This window comes from Lepidochelys kempii, chromosome 25 (genome assembly GCF_965140265.1).
Source record: "Lepidochelys kempii isolate rLepKem1 chromosome 25, rLepKem1.hap2, whole genome shotgun sequence".
NCBI classification, from domain to species: Eukaryota; Metazoa; Chordata; order Testudines; family Cheloniidae; genus Lepidochelys; species Lepidochelys kempii.
Genome location: NC_133280.1, coordinates 13485438 through 13505325, shown reverse-complemented (window position 1 = coordinate 13505325; position 19888 = coordinate 13485438). Strand labels below are relative to the sequence as shown.

The window sequence follows — 19888 nt, the reverse complement described above, 5'->3', positions numbered from 1 at the left end:
TGGGCGGAAGCCTGGCCCAGCAGGCTCCTTCCCCACCCTCCGCCAGTGCAGAGCAGTCAGGCCCGGCCAGCTCCAGTCCCAGACCCTGCAGGCAACTCCCCAGTTTGCCTGGCCACTGGCCCCAGCCATTCCAGGCAGCCTGGTGGCTCCCGCCACCCGCTGCTCCAGCTCCCCTTTGGGAGCCACCCCTGGAGGCCAAGGCCCGTTTGCAGCGCCCCAAATCCCATCCTCAGGGGACGCCAGTGGGTGAAGCTCCTGGGCCGGCATTAGCATCGGGCAAATGGGCACCTCCAGGCCCCGTTGGTTCCAGGGGGAGTGAGGGGCAGAGTGGAAAGGACCCATGTCTCCACAGCACCCTCCCAAGCCAGGGAGTAGGGTTTGATCATCAAATTGGGTCCCATAAGAGCCCCTAATGGGCCTGCCCCGGGCCACAACATCACCTCAGCCGCCCTGTGTCCATGTCCATGCCACGCCAGGTGCTGGGCAGTGGGTCTGGCTCCAGGGGGCGGGAGAGTCCCGGGGGGGCAGCGGAGGCAGCTACAGGCAGTGGGCCATGTCGAGGGTGTACTGCAGGCGCTCCCGCAGGGCCGGGGCACAGCCCCCTGCGGCCAGGGCGCCCAGCGGGAAGGTGGCACTGATGCGCTGCTGGTCGATGAAGGTCAGGAGGTGCCCGCCACCTGGGCAGCTCAGCACGAGCTTGGTGTGGTCGTGATAGAAATTGACCTGCGGGGCAGAGAGGGGAGGGCGAGTGATGCAGCATCCCACAGGACCTGGCCCAGGAGAGAGTTAATACCCCTCCCCCTGCCCCAGAGTCTCCCCCTACACACACATTGGGGAGGGCCAGGGAGCCGCGCTGGTGGCCCCCGCTGCTGGGATCCGACAATCGGACCAGCCCCCATGAGCTTAGGGAGCTCTGGCTGCAGGGTGGGGGCTCCTGGCTGCAGGGTGGGGGCTCCTGCTCCACTCCCTCCCCCTTGCCCTCTAGTTCTGACCCTTCTGCCCCCCGACTGCCAGCCCCCAGCTGCCCTTGCACCTAAGCCCCTCTTTCCCCAGGGGTTTCCAGCCCCCGCTGCCACTGTCTGGCCCTGCTGCCAGGAGAGGGCCTTGGGGCAGTGTGGGTAGGGGGGCACGGACTGCAGCCCTTCTGGGGCCCTGCATTCCCTGCTATCCCAGCCCCGGGCCTGTCACCCCGGCCAGGCTGTGCTGCAGCCCCCGGGGAGGGCAGAACGCAGCTGAGGCCGTCAAACTCACTTCACTCGTGACACTGGATAGTCCAGAGCAGCCTAGGTCTGCAGAGGCCCTGTGTTGGGTGGGAGGAGCCAGAGCCTGGGGCATGGCTTGGGGGAAGTGTGATGGCAGTTGCGGGGTGCTGCGGGGTGGAGGGGAAGGACAGGGAGTAGCCATGGGGTGGGAGGATCAGGGGAGAGGCTCGTAGAGGAGGGAGCAGCCGTGGGGCAGGCGGATGGGGGGAGAGGCTCGGGGGGGGGGCACCGGACGAGGAGAGGCCTGAGTGGGGGCTCGGGGGAGAGGCTCAAGGGTGTGCTGGGGGTGATGGGGGGTTACCTGCAGCGTCCCATTGCTGAAGAGCATCAGCAGCGCCCGGTCCGACTTGGCACAGCATAGGAGACAGGGGGTGTCCGTGGAGCTGCTGGGACCCGCCGGCTCGCTCCCCCCCTGCCAGCAGGAGCAGAGTCAGGGAGCTGGCTGGGCCGGGGGGGCACCGAGCCTGGCTCCCCCTTATGGCCCCACCCCCCCCGCCCCGCAACGCGGGCACAGCCCAGAGGGGATTGCACCCTGGGGCCTCCCCCAGCCGCCCCTGGCATATCCCGCGCTCCCAGCCCCGTGATTCTTCCCCCTGCACCCCCCTGGCCCAGCCCCGGGGTTTCCCCAGCCCCGGGGCCTCACCTCCAGCAGCTTCTGCTGCATGTACTGGGAGAAGAAGTGCAGGATGCCCATCTTCGTGGCCAGGGAGGCGGGCACGTCGCTCCGGGGGAAGGACATGGCCTCCCCGCGCCCTGGGCAGTAGCAGACACGCCTGGAAGGAAGCCACAAAAAAGCCGCGAGGCTGGAGCTGCAGGTGTCCCAGGTGCCCAGACACCTGCCAGGGCAGGTGCCAGGCGAGGTGGGTGTCAGGGGGACTGAGCAGAGGGTTGGGGGGGGTTGGAGGTACCTGCTGCTGCATGGGCAGACGGGGTGGTGGGTGTCTGAGCGGGGCTGGGGCTGACTGTGCAGAGGGCTCCAGGGGTGGCAAGGCAGGTGCTGAGGTGGGTGCTGGGAAGGTAGAGGGCCAGGTGGATTCTCAGGTGGGGGCAGAGGGCCAGGCAGGTACCCGGGGGAGGGGGCATAAGGCCAGGTGGGTGCCCAGAGGATACCTACGATGGCTGTGGGCAGAGGGCTAGGCAGGTGCCCGGAGGAGAGGGCAGAGGGCCAGGTGGGTGGCTGGGGGAAGGGGAAGAGGGCCAGGCAGGTGCCCGGGGGGGATACCTACGATGGCTGCAGGCAGAGGGCAAGGCAGGTGCCCAGAGGAGGTGGCCAGGCAGGTGCCCAGGGGAGGGGGCAGAGGGCCAGGTGGGTGCCCGGGGGATACCTACGGGGGCTGCGGGCAGAGGGCTAGGTGGGTGCCGTCGGTGAGCAGGGCGCCCGTAGAGCCGTCCGAGAGCAGGTAGCCGAAGCCGTACTTGTTGGAATAATCCACCCACCTGGTGACCCAGAGGACAGGTGGCGCCAGGCGCTGCACAGGGTTGTGCTCGGCTGCAAGGAGAAAGAGGGGAGCCTGAGGCCCAGCACAGAGGCCCTCGCAGGCCCCCGGTGCCCGGCCAGCTGGGGAGAGGCCCTGACAGAGCAGGTGGGGGCAGGAGGCAACCTGAGCAGCCTGTGCCTCCACCCAGCAGACTCACACCGGCCCAACCCCTGGCACTGCCAGGCCCTGTGGGGCAATCCCACCCCCCAGCACTGAGTCCTAGCCCCTGCAGCCGATGGGCTGGACAGTGGCCCAGGGTGGGTCCAGTCAGCCCAGCCCAGGCCCCACTCGTATCCGGCCAGGTTTGCGCGGGGGGCTTGGTGCCTGGGCTGAGGAAGGCCCAGGGGATGATGGAGCTGGGCGTGCAGGGGTTTGTGGGTTTCCGGCGCAGGGCTCCCTCTTACCCAGAGGCATGTTCTCCAGGCAGCTGCTCAGCACCCTCGTGACTGACTGCACTGCGCTCCCCACGCTCCAGCCTTCATCTGCTGCAGAGACGGGCTGGGATCAGGGCTCCATGCATGGCACCCCCTGTAAGCCTGGCACCCCTCTGCCCCCTGTCTTCCAGCCCCGACCACTACACCTGCCAGAGTTGGGGCTAGAACCTAGGAGTTCTGATCCCCGCCCCCCATCTAACCACTATACCCCACTCCCCTCCCGGAGCCGGGGAGAGAACCCTGGGGTCCTGATCCCCCACCCCCGTCAAAACGCTAGACAATGCTTCCGCCAGTGAGCACAGCAGGTGGCTGGATCATTTCTCTGCCCCGCCAGCCCCATGTGCTCTCCTGCCCTGAGGGCCTCCCTCCCGCAATGAGTGGGGCTGTTGCCCCAACCAGCCAACAGGAAGCAGCGAGGGAACCCACGGGGGGCCACACCAGGGGGAGGCGTAGGGTTGCCAACTCTCCCGGTTTCGCTAAGAGTCTCCCGGAATCAGGACCTATCTCCCGGAGGCTACTGAAGCCAAACCAGGAGGTTTTTAGGTGCTAAAAGTCTGGCCTCGCGGCGGGGCTAAGGCTCGGCCCCCGCAGCTCCCATTGGCTGCAGTTCCCGGCGCATGGGAGCTGCAGAGTTAGCGCTCAGGGCATGGGCAGCACGCAGAGACCCCTGCCCTGCCCAGGGGCTGCAGGGACGTGCCAGCCACTTCCAGGAGCAGCGCGGGGTCAGGGCAGGCAAGGAGCCTGCCTTAGCCCTGCTGCGCCGCCCACCTGGAGCCCACACCCCTCACCCCCTTCTGCACCCCAATCCCCTGCCCCAGCCCAGTGAAAGTGAGTGAGGGTGTGGGAGAGTGAGTGATGGAGGGAGGGGCCTCGGGGCAGGGGGCGGGGCAAGGGTGTTTGGGTTTGTGCAATTAGACAGTTGGCAACCCTAGGGCGGTGGGGGCCTCATACTGCAGCGATCCCGGCCCAGCAGGCTCCCGGCAGCCCTACTGGGGGCTACTCCGGGCCCCTGGCCACACAGTGCACGTGAGCTGCAGCCTCCCCGGGCAGCTCCCAAGGGAGGTGGAGACCAAGAGAGGTCCTTGGTGTGGGGGCCCAACTGGAGCCTCCCCAGGGCCCGATCCCCAGCAGGGGCTCTGCACACACCGCTCCCAGCTGGCATCAGGCCCTGGATGTCTCCAGCCTAGAACCCTCCCAAATTCCAGCCCGACAGCTAGAGGTCGGTCTGGGAAATGTGGCATCCACTTACAGTCGGCTCTGGAGCATCTGGGCCTGAGAGCTCCCGTCATGAGCAGATGGATGGAGAACATGTGGGGGCCCTTGGTCAATGGCATAGCCTGGACACTGCCTCCTTCCACCTGGCAGGGAGACGGGGACAGCGGGTGAGGGGGGGAACCAGACTGCAGACCCCCCCAGGTCCCTCCCCACCCTCCTTCCTGTGGACCCCTCCTACCTCGCTGTGCTGCTCCGTGCTGGGCAGGTTCTGAGCCTGCCAGGATTGGCTCGTCAGCTTCTCCGGCTCCTCGCCGGGCACCGGGCTACCTGGATGGAGACACAGTGGAGCCATGACGCCACACGGGCACTGCCAAGCTCAGCCCAGAGCACGGGGGGACGCGGCCACTTGACCCACCTGCCTGGGGCTCCTGGCACGGCAACCCCCTGAACAGCACTTTGGCCGCCTTCTGCAGGAGCTTGCCGATTGGATTGGGCAGGGCGAAGACGGGCACCGAGTGGCAGGCGCGGGACGGCAGCTTGTCCGGAGTGAAACCCTGGGAGACGACAGCCACGTCACTCCATTCCCGGCTGTACCTCACGCTGGTGCCACGGAGGAGGCAGGGCAAGGACCCCACGGTCCATACGGGCACCAGGGCTAGAAGGGGCTATAGAGGCGAGGGATGGTGGAAGTAACCCAGAGGGGCTGGAGAGGTTGGAGCACCAGCCCAGGGACTTGTGGCACTGTGTCGGGGGCTGGGTGCAAGAACTTGGATCCTCTTGGCTTTGGTTTGCACCAGGGCCGGCCGTAGCTCTTTGCAGCTGAGCTAAGGGCACGGGACCCTTCTGGGGGCTGTGGGCCAGGGGAGGTGGCATTCTTCCTAAGACAGGGCAGCACAGGTGCACGCCCACCCTGGGCGCCTAGACGGGGTTCGCAGGTGCAAGCACGTGCCCAGCAATTGGGCCCGGCTCCCCCAGTGTACGCGCAGCACCCGTCTTAAATCCGAGCAAGCGGCATCGCGACCTGGCACACGGGGTCGCAGCGCTGCTCGGGATGGGTGCCTGCCATCTATAGTGCCCGGAGCGACTCGCCCGCCCCTGCATCGCCCGCACCTGGGTGAAGAATTCGTGCTCCAGCACCTCCTCCAGGCTGGGCCGCTCCGAGGGGCGGGGCGCCAGCAGGCGGCCGATCAGCTTCCTGGCGCCGGGCGAGAGGTGGTTGGGGGCGGGGTACCGGCCCTCCCGGATGCACTGGTACATCTCCTGCTTGTGGGTGATCTCGAAGGGGGAGCAGCCTGTCAGAGCCGTGTACCTGGGGCGAGGGAAGGCAGCCAATCAGAGCCTTCCCAGTGCACCAAGGCGGGCACAAGCAGCCAATCAGAGCATTCCCTAGAGGGGAAAGGCCCCGTGTCCCATTCCCCACCCCACTGAACCAGCCATTCCCCCTGGGGCCGGGTTGGAGCCGGTGCCCCAAAGAGTCAAAAAGCCCCATATCCCATTCCCCACCCCACTGAACTAGCCATTCCCCTGCCCTGGGGCTGGATCAGAGCTGGTGCCCCAAAGAGTCAAAATGCCCCGTGTCCCATTCCCCGCCCCACTGAACCAGCCTGTTCCCCACCCTGGGGCTGGGTTGGAGCTGGTGCCCCGTATCCCATTCCCTCCCCACCGACCCGGCCCACCCCGTTCGGAGGCATTTCCCCAGTTGCAGCTTGGTGCCTCACTCACATGATGCAGCCCAGGGCCCAGATGTCGGACTGGAAGGAGTGCCCCTTCTTGGCGATCACCTCGGGGGCCAGGTAGTTGGGCGTCCCACACACCACGCTGTAGGGGAAAAGGAACAGGAGGTGAATCCGCAGAGCGCCCTGGTGAGGGCTGCAGGCTGTGCTGGGCCAGCACTTACCCCCGTCTTTGGCTGGCCTGCTCGTCTCTCGTCGCCAGCCCCAGGTCCCCGATCTTCACCTGCATATTTTTCGTGAGGAAGAAGTTACCTGTGGGGGGAAGAGAGGTAAGCCGCTGAGCACATCCGGGCAGCTTTCCAGTTACACGGCCAGAGTCACCCCCCTTTGCAGGTGGGGAAACTGAGGCACAGAGCAGCTCCAGATCACACAAGGAATCAGTAACAAGGTTGGGAACGGTGTCCTGGCTCCCAGGCTCTAGCCACTAGACCATGCTGCAGGGGAGAAGGGAGCATGGAGGGGGGCGTATGCGGGGCTGTCTGTGCCGATATATTTCTGTACAGCAGCTTTGGAGACAGGAGTAGCCCATTGTTCAGAGGAAGGCTCTGGACAGGGCCTCCTCAGTAGCCCTGGCGGTTTGTATGTGCCCCATGGGAGCAATAAATCACAGGCAGGAGGTCCTCCCCAGCCCAGCAGACAGAGGCTGCTCGGCAGGGGGCAGCTGTGTGCGTGTCAGGGAGAGAGGCTGCATCTGGGGGTCCCCACGTATCTCCCCCTCCATGGGGCAGCCCCTACATGGAGAGCTGGCTCCCAGGCTCCCATTCAGAAGCATGAAGTCACGCTGGTGGCATTTACTCCCAACAAGCCAGACGGCCAGACGCGCTGCTGGTGTATTTATAACCCCTCTCCAGCCCCCAGCCCTCTTCGGGTGGGGTCTCAGAGGCCAAGGTGAAGGGCACAGGGGTGATTAACTCCTTCACTGCTGCTCAAGGCTTAAAGGATTGAAAGGGTCCCCAGGAAGATGGATTTGGGGACCCCTGGTGCTGCATTGCTGTAAGGCAGAGATCAATCAATCCAAGGGTCTGAGCCCCTAGGAGCTCAGTCCCATCTCCTAATTGCCCAGTGCGGGAGCTGAGAGGAAGGGGAAGGACGTGACCTGCCTCAAGTACAGCTGGAAAAAGAACCCAGGAGTCCTGATTCCCAGCCACCACTGTTCCTCTGTTCCCCACACCAATTGGACCAGATTCCCAGAACCAGGACCAGAACCTAGGAATCCTGGCACCCCAAAACCAGCTCAAGGCTTCTCACGGCTGGAGAGAGGACCCAGGAGCCCCAACTCCCAGCCCCTTCCCTCCTCTCCCCCAACCTATAGGGCCACCCTCTCAGAGCTGAGACCAGAACCCAGGAGTCCTGGCACCCAGCAACCTGCTCCACACGCCTCAGAGTTGGAAAGAAGACCCAGGAGCTCCAACCCCCCCATCCCCCCCTCCGGGCCTCCCCACACTCCAACCCACTGCACCTCTCAAGCGCGGCATAGAGCCCAGGAGTCCTGCTTCCCAAGCCCTGGCTGTGACTACTAGGCAACACTGCCCTCCTGTCCCCATGGGGTGCCTTCCCCACTGCAGCCAAGTCCCATAGCATGTCTAGGCGAGGACTCTGGAGGGGTGGGGCGGAATCCAGTTCCCTCTGCCAGCCGCTTTCCCACGGGCACCTGCTCAGCATCAGAGGGCGATGTGTAAGCATCACTGGCGAGGTCTCTCCCCCTGCACCCTTTGGGGATCCCCCCTCCCACCCCGGCGTCCCCCTGTGCTGCAGCCAGCCCCGGCTCGTTGCTGCCGGCCCGAGCCACATACTCAGCTTGAGGTCGCGGTGGATGATGCCCTGCTGGTGGAGGTAGCATAGCCCCGCAACGATCTGCCTCAGGTAATATCGGACCTCTGGCTCCGTCAGCGTTTTCCTGGCCTTCAGGATGTGGGCAAGGGACTGGGGATGGGGAGAGGAAACAGCTCAGCGACAGATTGGGTCCAGCACAGCACGCAAGCCTCCGATCGGCAGCACGGTCCAAGGTGCTGGTAACCCCCCGCCCAGCCTTTTGGGGACAGATTGGATCGGGGGGGGGGGGGGGAGGCGGAGGGGCTTGAGTCAAACCCATCCCCCCTCCCTCTGACCCTCGGGCGCTCGACATCTGGGCCTGACTTTCATGGCTCCAGCCTGTCTCTGCTTGTCGGAGGGTCAGTGGAGCTGCTAGAGGCAGGTTAGTTACTCTCGTATCGCCTCGGAAAGCTGCCCCACCCTTCACTTAGTGGACTAAAAAGTCGACCCTGAAGAATAACCACGTCTGTCCCTTTCAATCCAAAGGGAGCAGCCATATATATAGCTGTGTTTGGAGTGACTCCTCGGCTGCTCCCAGGAAATCTTCCACTGCCCCAGGGTAATTTAGAGCAGCCTAAGGACTGCTCTAAGTGACACCAGCTTGGGTGGCCCACTAAGCCCAAAGGGTGGAAGGGAGGGGAAAGTGACTCACGCGAGGTCACACACAGTAGATCACAGGCAGAGAGGGAACAGACCCCAGAGCTCCAGAATCCCAGCACCTTCTCTGCTCTAGACCAGGCTGCCTCCCGCAACACTAGTCAAACAGGCCTCTCGCAACATGCTGCAAGCCAGATAAAGGCTGGTCTCATATTTTCAAGCCAGATTTGCAGGCGCCAGAGGATTGGAAAAAAATCAGGAGAGACGCCCAATTTATTATGGCTTCAAATGTATGTAGGCTCCTAACTTCCCTGGATTTCAACGGAAGTTAAGAGTGCAAACACCTTGGAGGTTCTGAGTCTAGGTATTTCTTTGCTCCCTTCCCTGACGAGAGCCGGGGCCCAGCACCTTGGCTCGGCTCGGCTCACCTTGCGGCTGCAGTACTCCAGGATCATGTAGATGTTGCCCCGGTCAGCAAAGTGCCGGTGGAAGCCCACGACGTGCCGATGGTTCAGGTGGCTGTGCAGCTCGATTTCCCTCTCGACCTGCGGGAGGAGAATTGCAGACATGCACAAAGAGCAAGAGAAACGAGTCACGAGCCCGAAGCGCTGGAGTCAGCTAGAATCATACAGTGCTGTGGAAAACACACACGCACGCTGCTCCCCGGCTGGGCCTGCGGATCCTGGGTCCTCGTGCCCAGCTCGGAGTTTCACAGCTGTCAGCGTTGCACTCACAGCCCCTGGGAACTTTACGACAGCAGTAGGGATCATTCTGCTCCTCCCAAAGCTACTGGAGCGATAGGAGAAACCCCATTTGCTGCTAGAAGTATAGGGCCTATGATACACAGCTATGCAGTTCAGATCCCACCCATAGGTGGCGGCTGGGCATACCCACCCACCACCGGCCAGTCCATTAGAGTCAGAACCCAGCTAGCTCAGAGCATTCATGCTTTTTGGTTGATGCCAACATGAGCTGGTAAAATGACAGCAAGACCAAGGCTTTAATGAGATCTGACATATCTCTCGGGCAAGGGGCCTAAGGGATGCCAAGCAGTTGGCAGACGGTGTGCGCCAGGGAAATCACGCCTCTGCCACCGAAATGCAGCTGGCTCTGCGGTGGAATGTGACCGGCATCTCGCAACAGCCGAGTCACACGATAGAGGCAGACGGGGAATTTCTGGACCCTGAACGAAGCTGCAGGGGGGATGGAGACGATCAGGCTGTGGTTACCCGCAGGGTGGGCCACCAGGGTTAACGCTCTCAATCTTCGGTGCTCAGGCGCAATGGCCTCCCCACGTGGAGGAATGAGAAGCGGTCTCACCCTGCACTGACGTTGGAGGCTGCGGCTCATCTCTGCGTGGCCCGTGGTTTGCTCTGTGATACTCAGAGACCGGGTCTCAGCTGGGGGCTGGGCGACACCCTGGGGCTTGGGGATGGTGAGAGCAAGAGGAAAGTGGAGAGTCTGCGGAGGGAGGGGGGCTTTTTTGTTTGCCCTGGGATTTATCCCCCACCACCCCCAAGATTGAGGTACGGGGTGAGGGGGCGCAGGAATGGGGCTTGGCGGGGGGAGGGGTATAGTCGAGCCCTGGGTGCTGGCAAGGAAAGCGTTAATTAACCTTCCCCGTAGTTCATGGGTGTCTGCCCAGCATAGGTAGCCCAGCTGGGAGAAGGCAAAACAGGGCCCAGCTGCGGCCAATTGCTCCTCTGGGGGGATGATAAGAAGGGTGTGGGGAGGAGGGGGCATGACCTCCAGGCTTGTCTGGCCAGTGCTAGGTGCTTCCTCCCCTTCCCTCCCCACGGGAGTAGCCCCTGGCTCACCTTCCCCCTGCTCTCCAGCTGGGAGATGCGGGACTGGGGGACGATCTTGACAGCGTAGACCTTGCCGGTGGACGTGTCCGTGAACTTGTAGCACTGGCCGAAAGCTCCCTGCGCACAAGGAGGAGCTGTGAGGATGCTGGTAACCCGGGGCTGCATCCTGCTCCCCCGGCCCTGTGGGGACTTGTACCGGGGGGGAGCTTCCCTGGGACAAAGCCATGGGGGTTGGGCATCCGCGGAGGGTCGTTCCCACCCTGACAGTGCCTCCAATGATGACCCTTGGCCCTTCCACCTGAGACTAGAACCCAGGAGTCCTAGGTCGGGCTCGCCTCCCAGAGATGAGACCAATCAATCAACCAACCCTGGTGCCCCAAACGCTGCTTTACCTCCTCAATCCTTCTCCCCGCAGTGCCAGGGCCCTGAGTCGCCATTGCTGGCTCTAACCGCTAGCCAGCAGTGCCCATGCTGAGCCTCACGTGCTGCGCAAGGCACCAGCCTTTCCGGCGGGGATCGTACATGTTGTGGGCAGCTTTGCATGGGAGTTGGGGCTCTCCTGCTTCCTGGCCTGGCCGCTCCCGCCTGCCAATGCGGCTGTCTTGAAAGAGACAAAGTTCCCCCTCCTGCAGGTGCAGCAGCAGCTGATGGGCTAGTTGCTTTGCCTCTGTGCCTCAGTTTCTCTCCATTTGCCACTGGACTCTGCTTCCTGTTGATTTTTGGCTCCAGGTTCAAGGCCAGAATGCAAAGCTACTTAACCCATTCCTGTCTCACCCCTGTCTGCTAGAGCAGTGAGGTCAGCGCCGGGTGTTACGGCTATGAACAGAGATGGGGACTGAGACAGACAGGGTCTCTAGGTGCTGAAACTCGGGGGGCTGCCTCACCCCCCCTGGCTTGAAGTAGTAGTAACAACCCAGATACATGGTTTCCACCTTTAGCACCTCCACTGTAAAAATTTGCAGCACCACTGGATGGCTAACCCCTCACTGTGCCTCAGTTTCCTCATCACGGGGGCTGTGAGACCGAGGCTTTGTCTGGGGGGTGGGCACTGCAGCCGCACCAGTGGGGAGCAAGCCCTGCTCTCCGGGCGTGGGCTAGCAGGCCCCTGGCTGGGCCCATGGGGGAGCGTCATTGAGTCGGGCTGGGCACCCCATGCTGCCCTGGGCCATCCCAGCCTCTGGTGCCCAGGGCCTGCTGCAATGGCACGGAGCAGGGCCCTGACCAGTGCTTTAGGCTGCTCCGTCCAGGGTAGGGTGACCAGCAAGTGTGAAAAATCAGGGCGGGGGTGTGTGTGTGTGTGGGGGGGGGGGGATAGGACTCTATATAAGACCAAGCCCCAAATATTGGGACTGTCCCTATAAAATTGGGGCATCTGGTCACTCTAGTCCAGGGTAGCTTTAAGTGCTCAGGGCTTCCCTTGCCAGACTTGTCGTGAGCTGGCCACAGTCGGAAGTTCTTTGATCCCTTGATTCCCGGGTCACTGGCATCAGGGCGAAGTAGGTGTAGACAGCTGCCCCTGATGGGGTCGCACTTTGCACAGGTGTAAGCGATGGTACAGTGTGATGGAGGATCGGGCCCAGGGTATTAGGGAGGGTAAGGAGCGGGGCTCCCTCTGCACCCAGGAGGAGCCAGGAAGAGCCCTCGGCTCAGCAGAGTCTCCCAAATCAGCCCGTGGCCTGCTGCAGCTCAGTGGTGGGGTCCAGTGGGAGCAGCAGGGCGGCGCCTGGGGTTCGAGTCCTGGGTTTTAGTCCCAGCTCTCAGAAGGGAATGGTGTCCAGTGGATCCAACAGGGGAAGGGGGGGTAGGCATCAGGACTCCTGGGTTCTATTCCCAGTTCTGTCACTGATTAGATGACCTTGGGCAAATAGCCCGCCCCCTCCCCCCCCTTGCCTCAGTTCCCCCCCATCTAAACTGGAGACCACAATGACTTGCCTACCTCCCGCGGGGAAGGGGGGCTGGATGAGGTTAGTCCATGGCCAGTGTCCAGTGGCAGGTGCTAGAGAAGTACAAAAGTAGCCCTGTCTCCATCAAATGCGCACACAGACTCTGCCCCCAACAGCCTGGGGGGAATTGGCTTCCCAGAACAGCTTGAAAGTGGGGAAAAAAGGTACCTTTCCCAAGAGCTGGCCCCTCCTGTACAGCGTCCCGGTGCCTGGATCCTCTATGAAGTAGCTCAGGTTGTCTCCCTGTGCCCTCCTGCTGGCTGAAGGCTCCATCCGCCCCAGGCCCTCTCCCACCCCGCTCGTTCTCCGAGGTCCACTCACTGTGCCCAAGGCAGAGCACTTGCAAACCTCTTATAATGCAGGCAGGGGCTTGCTCTCCCCATCGCCTGCCGATTGGATACCCAAGACATGGGCTCAAGACTCCACAACTTGGGGGCGGGCAGAGAGGAGGGGCCGGCCGAGCTCGTTAAAGGGGAATCCAGGCTTGGCAGAGCAGCTGCGCCTCCCGTCCTTGCGTTAGCAGCAGCTGGGTTTCTGAGATGGTTTGCCAGGCCCTCACCTGGAGTCCTTGGAGGGGCCGCATCATGGCTGGTTACTGCGGTGACGGTTGGGATGTCACCCATGGGGGGGCGGGGGGGTTATGGTAAGAGACGAAATAGCCTGATATCCACCACCCACTCCCGCACCTGCGAACACCTTTAGCCAGAGAAACGTGGAAAATCCGTGACCCAGCCAGACCAGGGGGTCTGGGGACGTCTCTAAACGTGGGTGTGCGGGAGGGATATGTCACAACAGAGCAGAGAGATGGGGACGCGCTGTGGTCAACCGTGCCCCCTCCTAGGGCTAGGCCTGCCATGTAAATATCCCTTGGCTGAATGATGCCCAGAGGCTCCGGTAGAAATCAGGGCTTTGTTGTGTTCGGCGCTGCACAGGCCCAGCCAGCCCCTCCTTTCAGGGTCTAGATGGACAAAGGGGAGAGAAAGATGGCTGAGAAAATGGAAGCACCCAGAGAGCGAGTGTCTTGCCCGTGGCCATGGCCAGAACTGGTGGCAGTGCTGGGGGATAGAACCCTGGTCTCCTGAGCCCCTGTCCGGGGCCTTATTCACAAGGCTAAAACTTCGCATTGAGGAAGTATCCTGACCCCATTCTGGCTGATAACTACAGATCCCTGGCCCTGTGCGGTGAGTGGTCACGCAAGAGCTCACAGCCGGGATAACTCCGCCAGGTCCATTCTGCACCCGACATGCCTCCCCACCCCCATTGCACTTCCACTGCATGCAGCCTCCTCCTCCATGTGCCATCCCCCTGCTCTTCTGTAGCTTTGCCGTGCGGCTGTTCAACAGCTGCCTTGCTCCACCCCAGAGCTGGCTGTGTTTCGGGGTGGGGGTGGATGGGTCCCTTCCAGAGGCGTGGCTTCATGGGTGAGGGAAAGGGCTGTGAGATGCCCAGGTGAGGTGGGCGCCATGGGACAATGCTGACGCCAGCAAGGAGTTACTCCCTGCTGCTTGTTTCTACTCTCCCAGAGTCCCCTCTGCAAGGGGCGGTGGCCCCAGGACTGAGGGGACAGGGTGGGTTAGCTGGGAGGATAATCAGAAACTTTCTATGAGCCCCTTTTGGGGGGGATCTTTTTTTGGGGGGGTGGTCTTCTTCCCCCTTGACCCTTAAGGTTTGTCTCCATGGAGAAACACTGCAGAGCTATAGCAAAATAATTCTAACTACCCCCACACGTGGCCACTGTTCCACAGGACAAGTGACTCTATTCTGGGATATTTATTCTACTTTGGCATTTCCCTGTGTAGACAAACCTTCCCACCTGCCCCTCGCAGCACCCTTGAGCGCCCCACTTGCATGTCCATGCACCACAGGGGAGCCCAGTGCCCCCTCTCTGGAACTAGCCATGCCCTGGGCAGCCCTAGGCCCGGGGCCGGCTTGGGCTCCTTTGCACGTTCTCGCTAGCGTGGCTCCCTCTGGCGTCCAGCTCTTGTTCTGATCCCGTGTTTTGGTGGGGTTGATGGAAGCACTTCCTGACGCTGGGATCGGTGGCTGGGGGGGTCATCTCATAAGGGGTGGGAGCCCCCACACCAGGGCCATGTACAGCTGGGCTGGAGAACAGGTAGGGCAGCGGGCAAAGGGGATGGCAAAGGTGTTTTAGGGTCTCTGTTGTCTCTGGTCCTTATAGAGAAGCTGATTTCCCTTCCACCTCTAGGGTGGGGGGAAAGGACCCAACCCCCCCCTGGTAAGGCCCTTAACCCCATCCTGAGAATCCCCCCGGGCACATCCCAAAGGTCCTGCCCCTTCCTTCCATCTTCCCACATCTGCTGCTCCCCGTCCTCTTTTGTAGAGTGAGGGGGGAGAGGGTCAGAATAACCCACTCGTGCTGTGCCTGGAGCCCCTCCTCCCACCGCACTCTGGCAGCACAGCCCCACTGAAATGCAGCCACTTCTGGGGGGGGGCACAGCGAGTGCCCAGCAATGCGAGGAGGAGGAGTGCAAACGGCAGCTCCCCCGGGATCTCTAATGCAGGTAGGATGGGCTTGTGATTAAGGGGCCCTGCTTATCCGGGTTCCATTCTTGGCTTAGCCCCAAACTTGCTGTGTGACAGTGGGCAGGTCACTTTGCTCAACACTGTCCATCTTGGATGTCTAAGACTAGGCTCCCTGGATCCATGTTTAGCTGCGTAAGTGACCTGATTGGCGGAGGTGCCAAGTATCCACAATGCCAGTGAAGTCTGTGGGCGCTACAGGTGCGCACTAGTTTTGCAAATCAGACCCTTTGATTGGGCGCTTAACCTGAGGCACCCAGGCTGGAAAATACTGGTCTTAAATCTTGCTGTGCCTCAGTTTCCCCATCTACAAAATGCTGGGGAGGGGGGCCTGTGGGCTAAATTTATGTATCTAAAGCCCAACAGGATCCTAGGGTGGAAAGTGCTGTAGAAGGGCGGAATCTTATTGTTCCTGACATCCACACGGGACCGAGAGCATCTCAGAGCTAGAGTCGTCCGCCCAGGGGATCGCAGGGACTGGGTCTGCCTTGGAATAAAGCAACCCTCAGAAAACTTGAAATGAAGTTGGAAAGATCTCCCCGGGCGGTGCTCGTGTCTGCAGGAGCCTGCAGTAGCTGGGGGGAGAGGCGAGGGGGCAGCATTCAACAAGTGATGAAAGGCAGCCACCCACTTCAGCAAGACTGGACGGGGGAGCACTTAGTTATTTGTATTATGGTACAAATCAGGCAGCACTCCTGCCCCCCTCTGCCCCGCCCCTGACCAGGCTGTGTTTAGTGAAAATATCCTGTCCTGCCCTGCCCTGCCCTGGAGGGACCTCTGGCTGGTGGAGGAGAGGGGAGTTCAGTCCCCATGGTGCATTCACAAGATCCCAGCGAGGAGGCCCGATAAACCCCCATCCTAGAGGGGTCTTTGTCCCCTGGGAGCTGGTCTGGTCTTACCAGGCAGCTCGGCTGAGCTGAAGGTGAAAGGCAGATGCTGTGGTTACCATGGGGGTGGTGCTGTTGCAGCGACTGGGTCACCAGCCTGCGCCCCCAGAAATGGCCGAGCACCCCCAAAGAGGGGCAACCTTCCGGGAGGCCCAGCGAACTCAAAAGGTGGCTTAATTAGCGAGTGCTCATGAAGTGCTTTGGGCATTACAGGACCACCGACTCCTTTGCTCCTTCCCCTGGGCAGCCCCTGGGGCTGGCGCCCCTGGGTCTGCCTCTGTGGGTCCTGCCCAAAGGTTCCCATCTCACCGCCTTGAGCCTGCCTCCAGGCGGGCAGCTCTTGCGACGTCTTCCCACGCCATCGGCGAGCAGCCGGTGCCACCTGGCCGACGTCGGGGTGCGCACTCCCTCTGTGGGGCTGGTCGCAGGGGGCCGAGCCGGGCTGTGACGCCAGGCCTGTGGGATGTGTGTCTGACACCGGATCGCCTGGTGTTTACAGTGGCACCTTCTGCTCTTCGCTCCTGGCAGGAGAACAGGCTGCAGTGAGAGCCTGGTGGCTGTCTGCGTCTGGGGAGAAGAGGGGCTTGTTTAGAAGGCAGAGTCCCCCTGGACTCCTGGGTCCAGCACATACACTTCTCCTGCAGCCACCGTGGGCTCCTCTCTACACCCCCAGGGACCCCTAATGGGAGCTGCAATTGACACACAGAGTTAATTTCAAGCCCTTGTGAAAGGGGCAGGGAGTTAATCACTGCACACCAGCATCATGGGCTAGGGCTAGGTGAGCCCTGCTCAGGGCTGTGGGGAAGCCATGCCCCCCCACTTTTCATCCCTGTTATGCACTTTGGGGGAGGGAGGGATTCCTTCCCTATCGGATTCCTGGATCCCAACTCCCCTGACATGTGGAAATCCAGCTCTATCTCAGAGTTCTTCACCTCCTGTCCCTGGGGGTGCTTAGATCCCCTCTGGGGAAGGGGATTGCAAAGAGGAGGTGTCAAGTTCCCCCCCCCCACAACACACCTCCTTTCATTGCACTCCCTCTCTCCAGCTGGGGGCCCTTGGGCGCGGGGGGAGCATGCCATATCCCCTACACCCAGCCTGGCTGATGCCCAGTAACTTGGGAGTTTGGGGCGAGAGGATGGGTGTGTCTCTGGGGAGCCTTTCCCCTTGAACATTGAGGACTGGAGTCTGCAGCTCTACAAGGTTGGCAAGCAGCCAAAACAGGGGCTGGGAACAGCTGTTCCCGGAGGTTTGGCTCCCAGACCCCCAACAAACACCATACAACTTTAACCCATTGAGTGCTGAGCCAGGGCCCTGTCTCTTCAGTGTGCCGTGTACAGAGAAACAACACAGGGTCTGAGTACTCCTTTTCTTTTTGAAGGTACCTGTTAGCACCTGGATCTGCAGTGATTTAGTGAGACGGGAAGGTGGTCGTGTGGGCAGGCTACGGGGCTGGAATGCAGGTGGTATGGGAGCAATTTCTGGCTCTGCCCCTGACTCCCTGTGTGGCCCTGGGCAAGTCACGTCATTGCTGTGTGTCTCAGTTTCCCCCATCTGTAAAATGGAGATAACAATCCTTCCTAGGTCTGGGCTGGTTAGATTGTAAGCTCTCCGGGGTAGGGGCTATCTCTTATTAACTTTTATATACAGCACCTTGCACAATGGAGCCCCGACCTTAGTTGGATCCTCTTGGTGCTATGATAAATAACTATATAAAATAGTCTCTGCTTCCCTGTTATTTAAAAGGCAGGGACCAATGATCTGTATAAACTCCCCAATTCCATCAATGTGGTGCCAGATTGAAATCCAAGAAGACTGCATTCCTCTCTGTCTGGAAAACGGGCTGCAAACACTCCACTGATACATCTAGCTTCCAAGAACAGCCAGTGCCAGACACTCCATACGGCTTTAAAAAACTATAGTGCTCTCCCTGTGGGAGGAAATCCCTTCCTGACCCTCCCTGAGCATCTGCTCTGAAGCATGAGGACTGGGAGTCATGGCGATTTCCCTTAGCCAGTGTCCCTGCAAGAGCTGTTCTTTGTGGGAAATGCCCGATCCCTTCTTGTTAGATAGCACTGTTACAAGGGTGCCGGCAGAACAGATGCCTGTGTAAACCCAGGTAGTTAACAGATAAGGTGCCAGTACCTGGTGCCTAGCAGGAGGCGACGTTGTCCCTGGATTTTCTAGGGCTAAGAAGAGCTCTTGCTGAGGCCTGCAAGCGGTTTATGGATTATTATTATTTACGATTTAATCTGTATTGGGGTAGCACCTAGGAACCTTAGTCCCGGACCAGGACCCCACAAACAGAACAAAAAGGAGCTGCCCAAGGAGCTGACGACCTAAGTACAAGAGACAGCAGGTGGATACAGACAGATGGTCAGGGAAGCCCATTTAAAGAAGACTTCTGCTGTGCTCCTCTTTATGTGGAGCCCTGCATGCTGCTCGCCCCAGTGACATCCTGCAGCGGTGAGTTCCAGGGGTTGATGGTGTGTGGTTGGGGGAAGGGCGCACTTGCGATCTCCTCCCTTGTCCTCATGCTGCAGGACAGGGAGCAGAGCTGAATGGTGCAAAGGTCCTGGAAGGGAGATGGACTTGGGGCCCAATCCTGGCCTGGGATCGATGCCTCACCACCCCCACTGGGAGAGCGTGTCTCTGAACAACACCCCCACAAAGACAGCTTCTGTGGGTCCCACCAAGGCCACACTGGGAGCTGCCAGCCACCATCCCTCCGGCAGGCAAGGTGCTGACGTGTCCGTGAACGCAGGCTTCAGGCAGGCACCTGGCTGATTATCCCCCTCCCCCCCCACATACCGCCAGCGCCCCACGGCCATGGGGGAGGATGCTGAGCTGCAGGTGGAGGAAACTGACTCAGGAAACGGTTCCCAGCTCCCTGCAGGGGCTGGGGGGCGTCCAGAGCTGCCTCTCTGAGGGATGAGGCCCGGGCTCCTCTCCATCCCCTTGGGCTGCCGGAGAGCTCTGGGGCCAGGTTCTCCCAGGCTCAGGCCATGTGCTCTCTCCTGCGGAGGTGGGGAGCGGCCTTGCCCCTGCCAGCATCTTCCTTCCCAAGGCCGGTGGTGGGAGGGCCATGTACCCCCCCCCCCCCCAGTCAATGGTGGAAAGGCCATAATCCCCCGCTCTCCGTGTTGGCTCAAGAATCCCTCCCGCACTGAGCACTGCAAAGGGCTTCATTTTCCTCCCCCATCTCCTGCTTTGTCCTTCCTGTCCTTGTGCTCTGTACCCCTGCTCCCCCACCCCCGATCCCACTCTTCATCTACCCCCGGCCAGACCCCTCCCTCCCTGCAGCTTCCTCCCCTTCTCTGGCTGCCTGACACCCCCGCAACACATGCGTCCCTTTCTTCTGTTCTCTGCCCTTCCCTTCCCCCACATCCCTGACCTCTCCTGTCCTCCTGCTCCCCCCGCCCTTCCCACTCCTGAAGCAGCCTTGGCAGGAGAACAAGGCGCAGCCCAGCTGCAGGTGCAAGGAGCTGCCCATTTCCCAGCATGCACTGCACGCGCTGGCCTTGTTCTTGGGGTGGGGGGGTGTCAGCTGCATTCCAGCCAAAGATGCAGCCCCCTTTGCTCTCCCCATCTCTCCCAGCCTCTTGTACCCCCCCAACCCCCGCTCTGCCCATCCTTCCCAGCCCCTCCATTCTCTCTAGTCCCACAACCATCAGCCCCTCCTAGGACTGCCAACCCTCCAGGATTGTCCTGGAGCCTCCAGCAATTAAAGATCAATCTTTAATGAAAGATTATGTCATGTGATGGAACCTGCAGGAATACGGCCAATCAAAGTTGGCAACCCTAACCCCCTCGTGCCCCCCACTCCCTGGGCCTAGTGTTTACCCGACTGCCACTCCCCGCGGTCCTTCCCTCTCCCGTTACCCCAGTGTTCTCAGCACTGGGCTGGTGGCATGGAGTGGGGTTGGCTGTGGGGTGGGGAGGGACATGAGGGGGGGCTGGCAGGGCTCTCGGGGAGGACTGATGCAGGGTGGGAGCAGAAGGGTATTCTCAGAGCCTGTAAGCAAAGAGAGAGAAGGAACCCTGGCCCCCTGATCCCCGCACCCCGGGGGAGCTCCGAGCTGTCCAGCCCAGAGCTGGGAAGAGGGGGTTTGGCCGTGGGGCCTGGTTTGGCCATTGTGCAGAGGCCTTGCTCACACTGCCAGGCTCTGGCCGTGCCTGGT

General features: G+C 61.4%; 1 protein-coding gene across 1 annotated transcript; it reads right to left on the bottom strand.

The window, feature by feature from the left end:
* Positions 1 to 537: 537 nt before the first annotated feature.
* On the bottom strand, positions 538 to 12555 carry PLK5 (polo like kinase 5 (inactive)). Its single transcript, XM_073324027.1, has 15 exons — positions 12451 to 12555; positions 10349 to 10456; positions 8960 to 9076; positions 7916 to 8045; positions 6287 to 6374; positions 6112 to 6207; positions 5500 to 5698; positions 4805 to 4943; positions 4628 to 4716; positions 4424 to 4532; positions 3145 to 3225; positions 2592 to 2751; positions 1906 to 2035; positions 1564 to 1674; positions 538 to 723 (listed from the first exon to the last, which is right to left on the bottom strand). Exons 1-15 carry the CDS (start codon positions 12553 to 12555, stop codon positions 538 to 540), a joined length of 1848 nt encoding a protein of 615 aa, XP_073180128.1.
* Positions 12556 to 19888: the final 7333 nt, after the last annotated feature.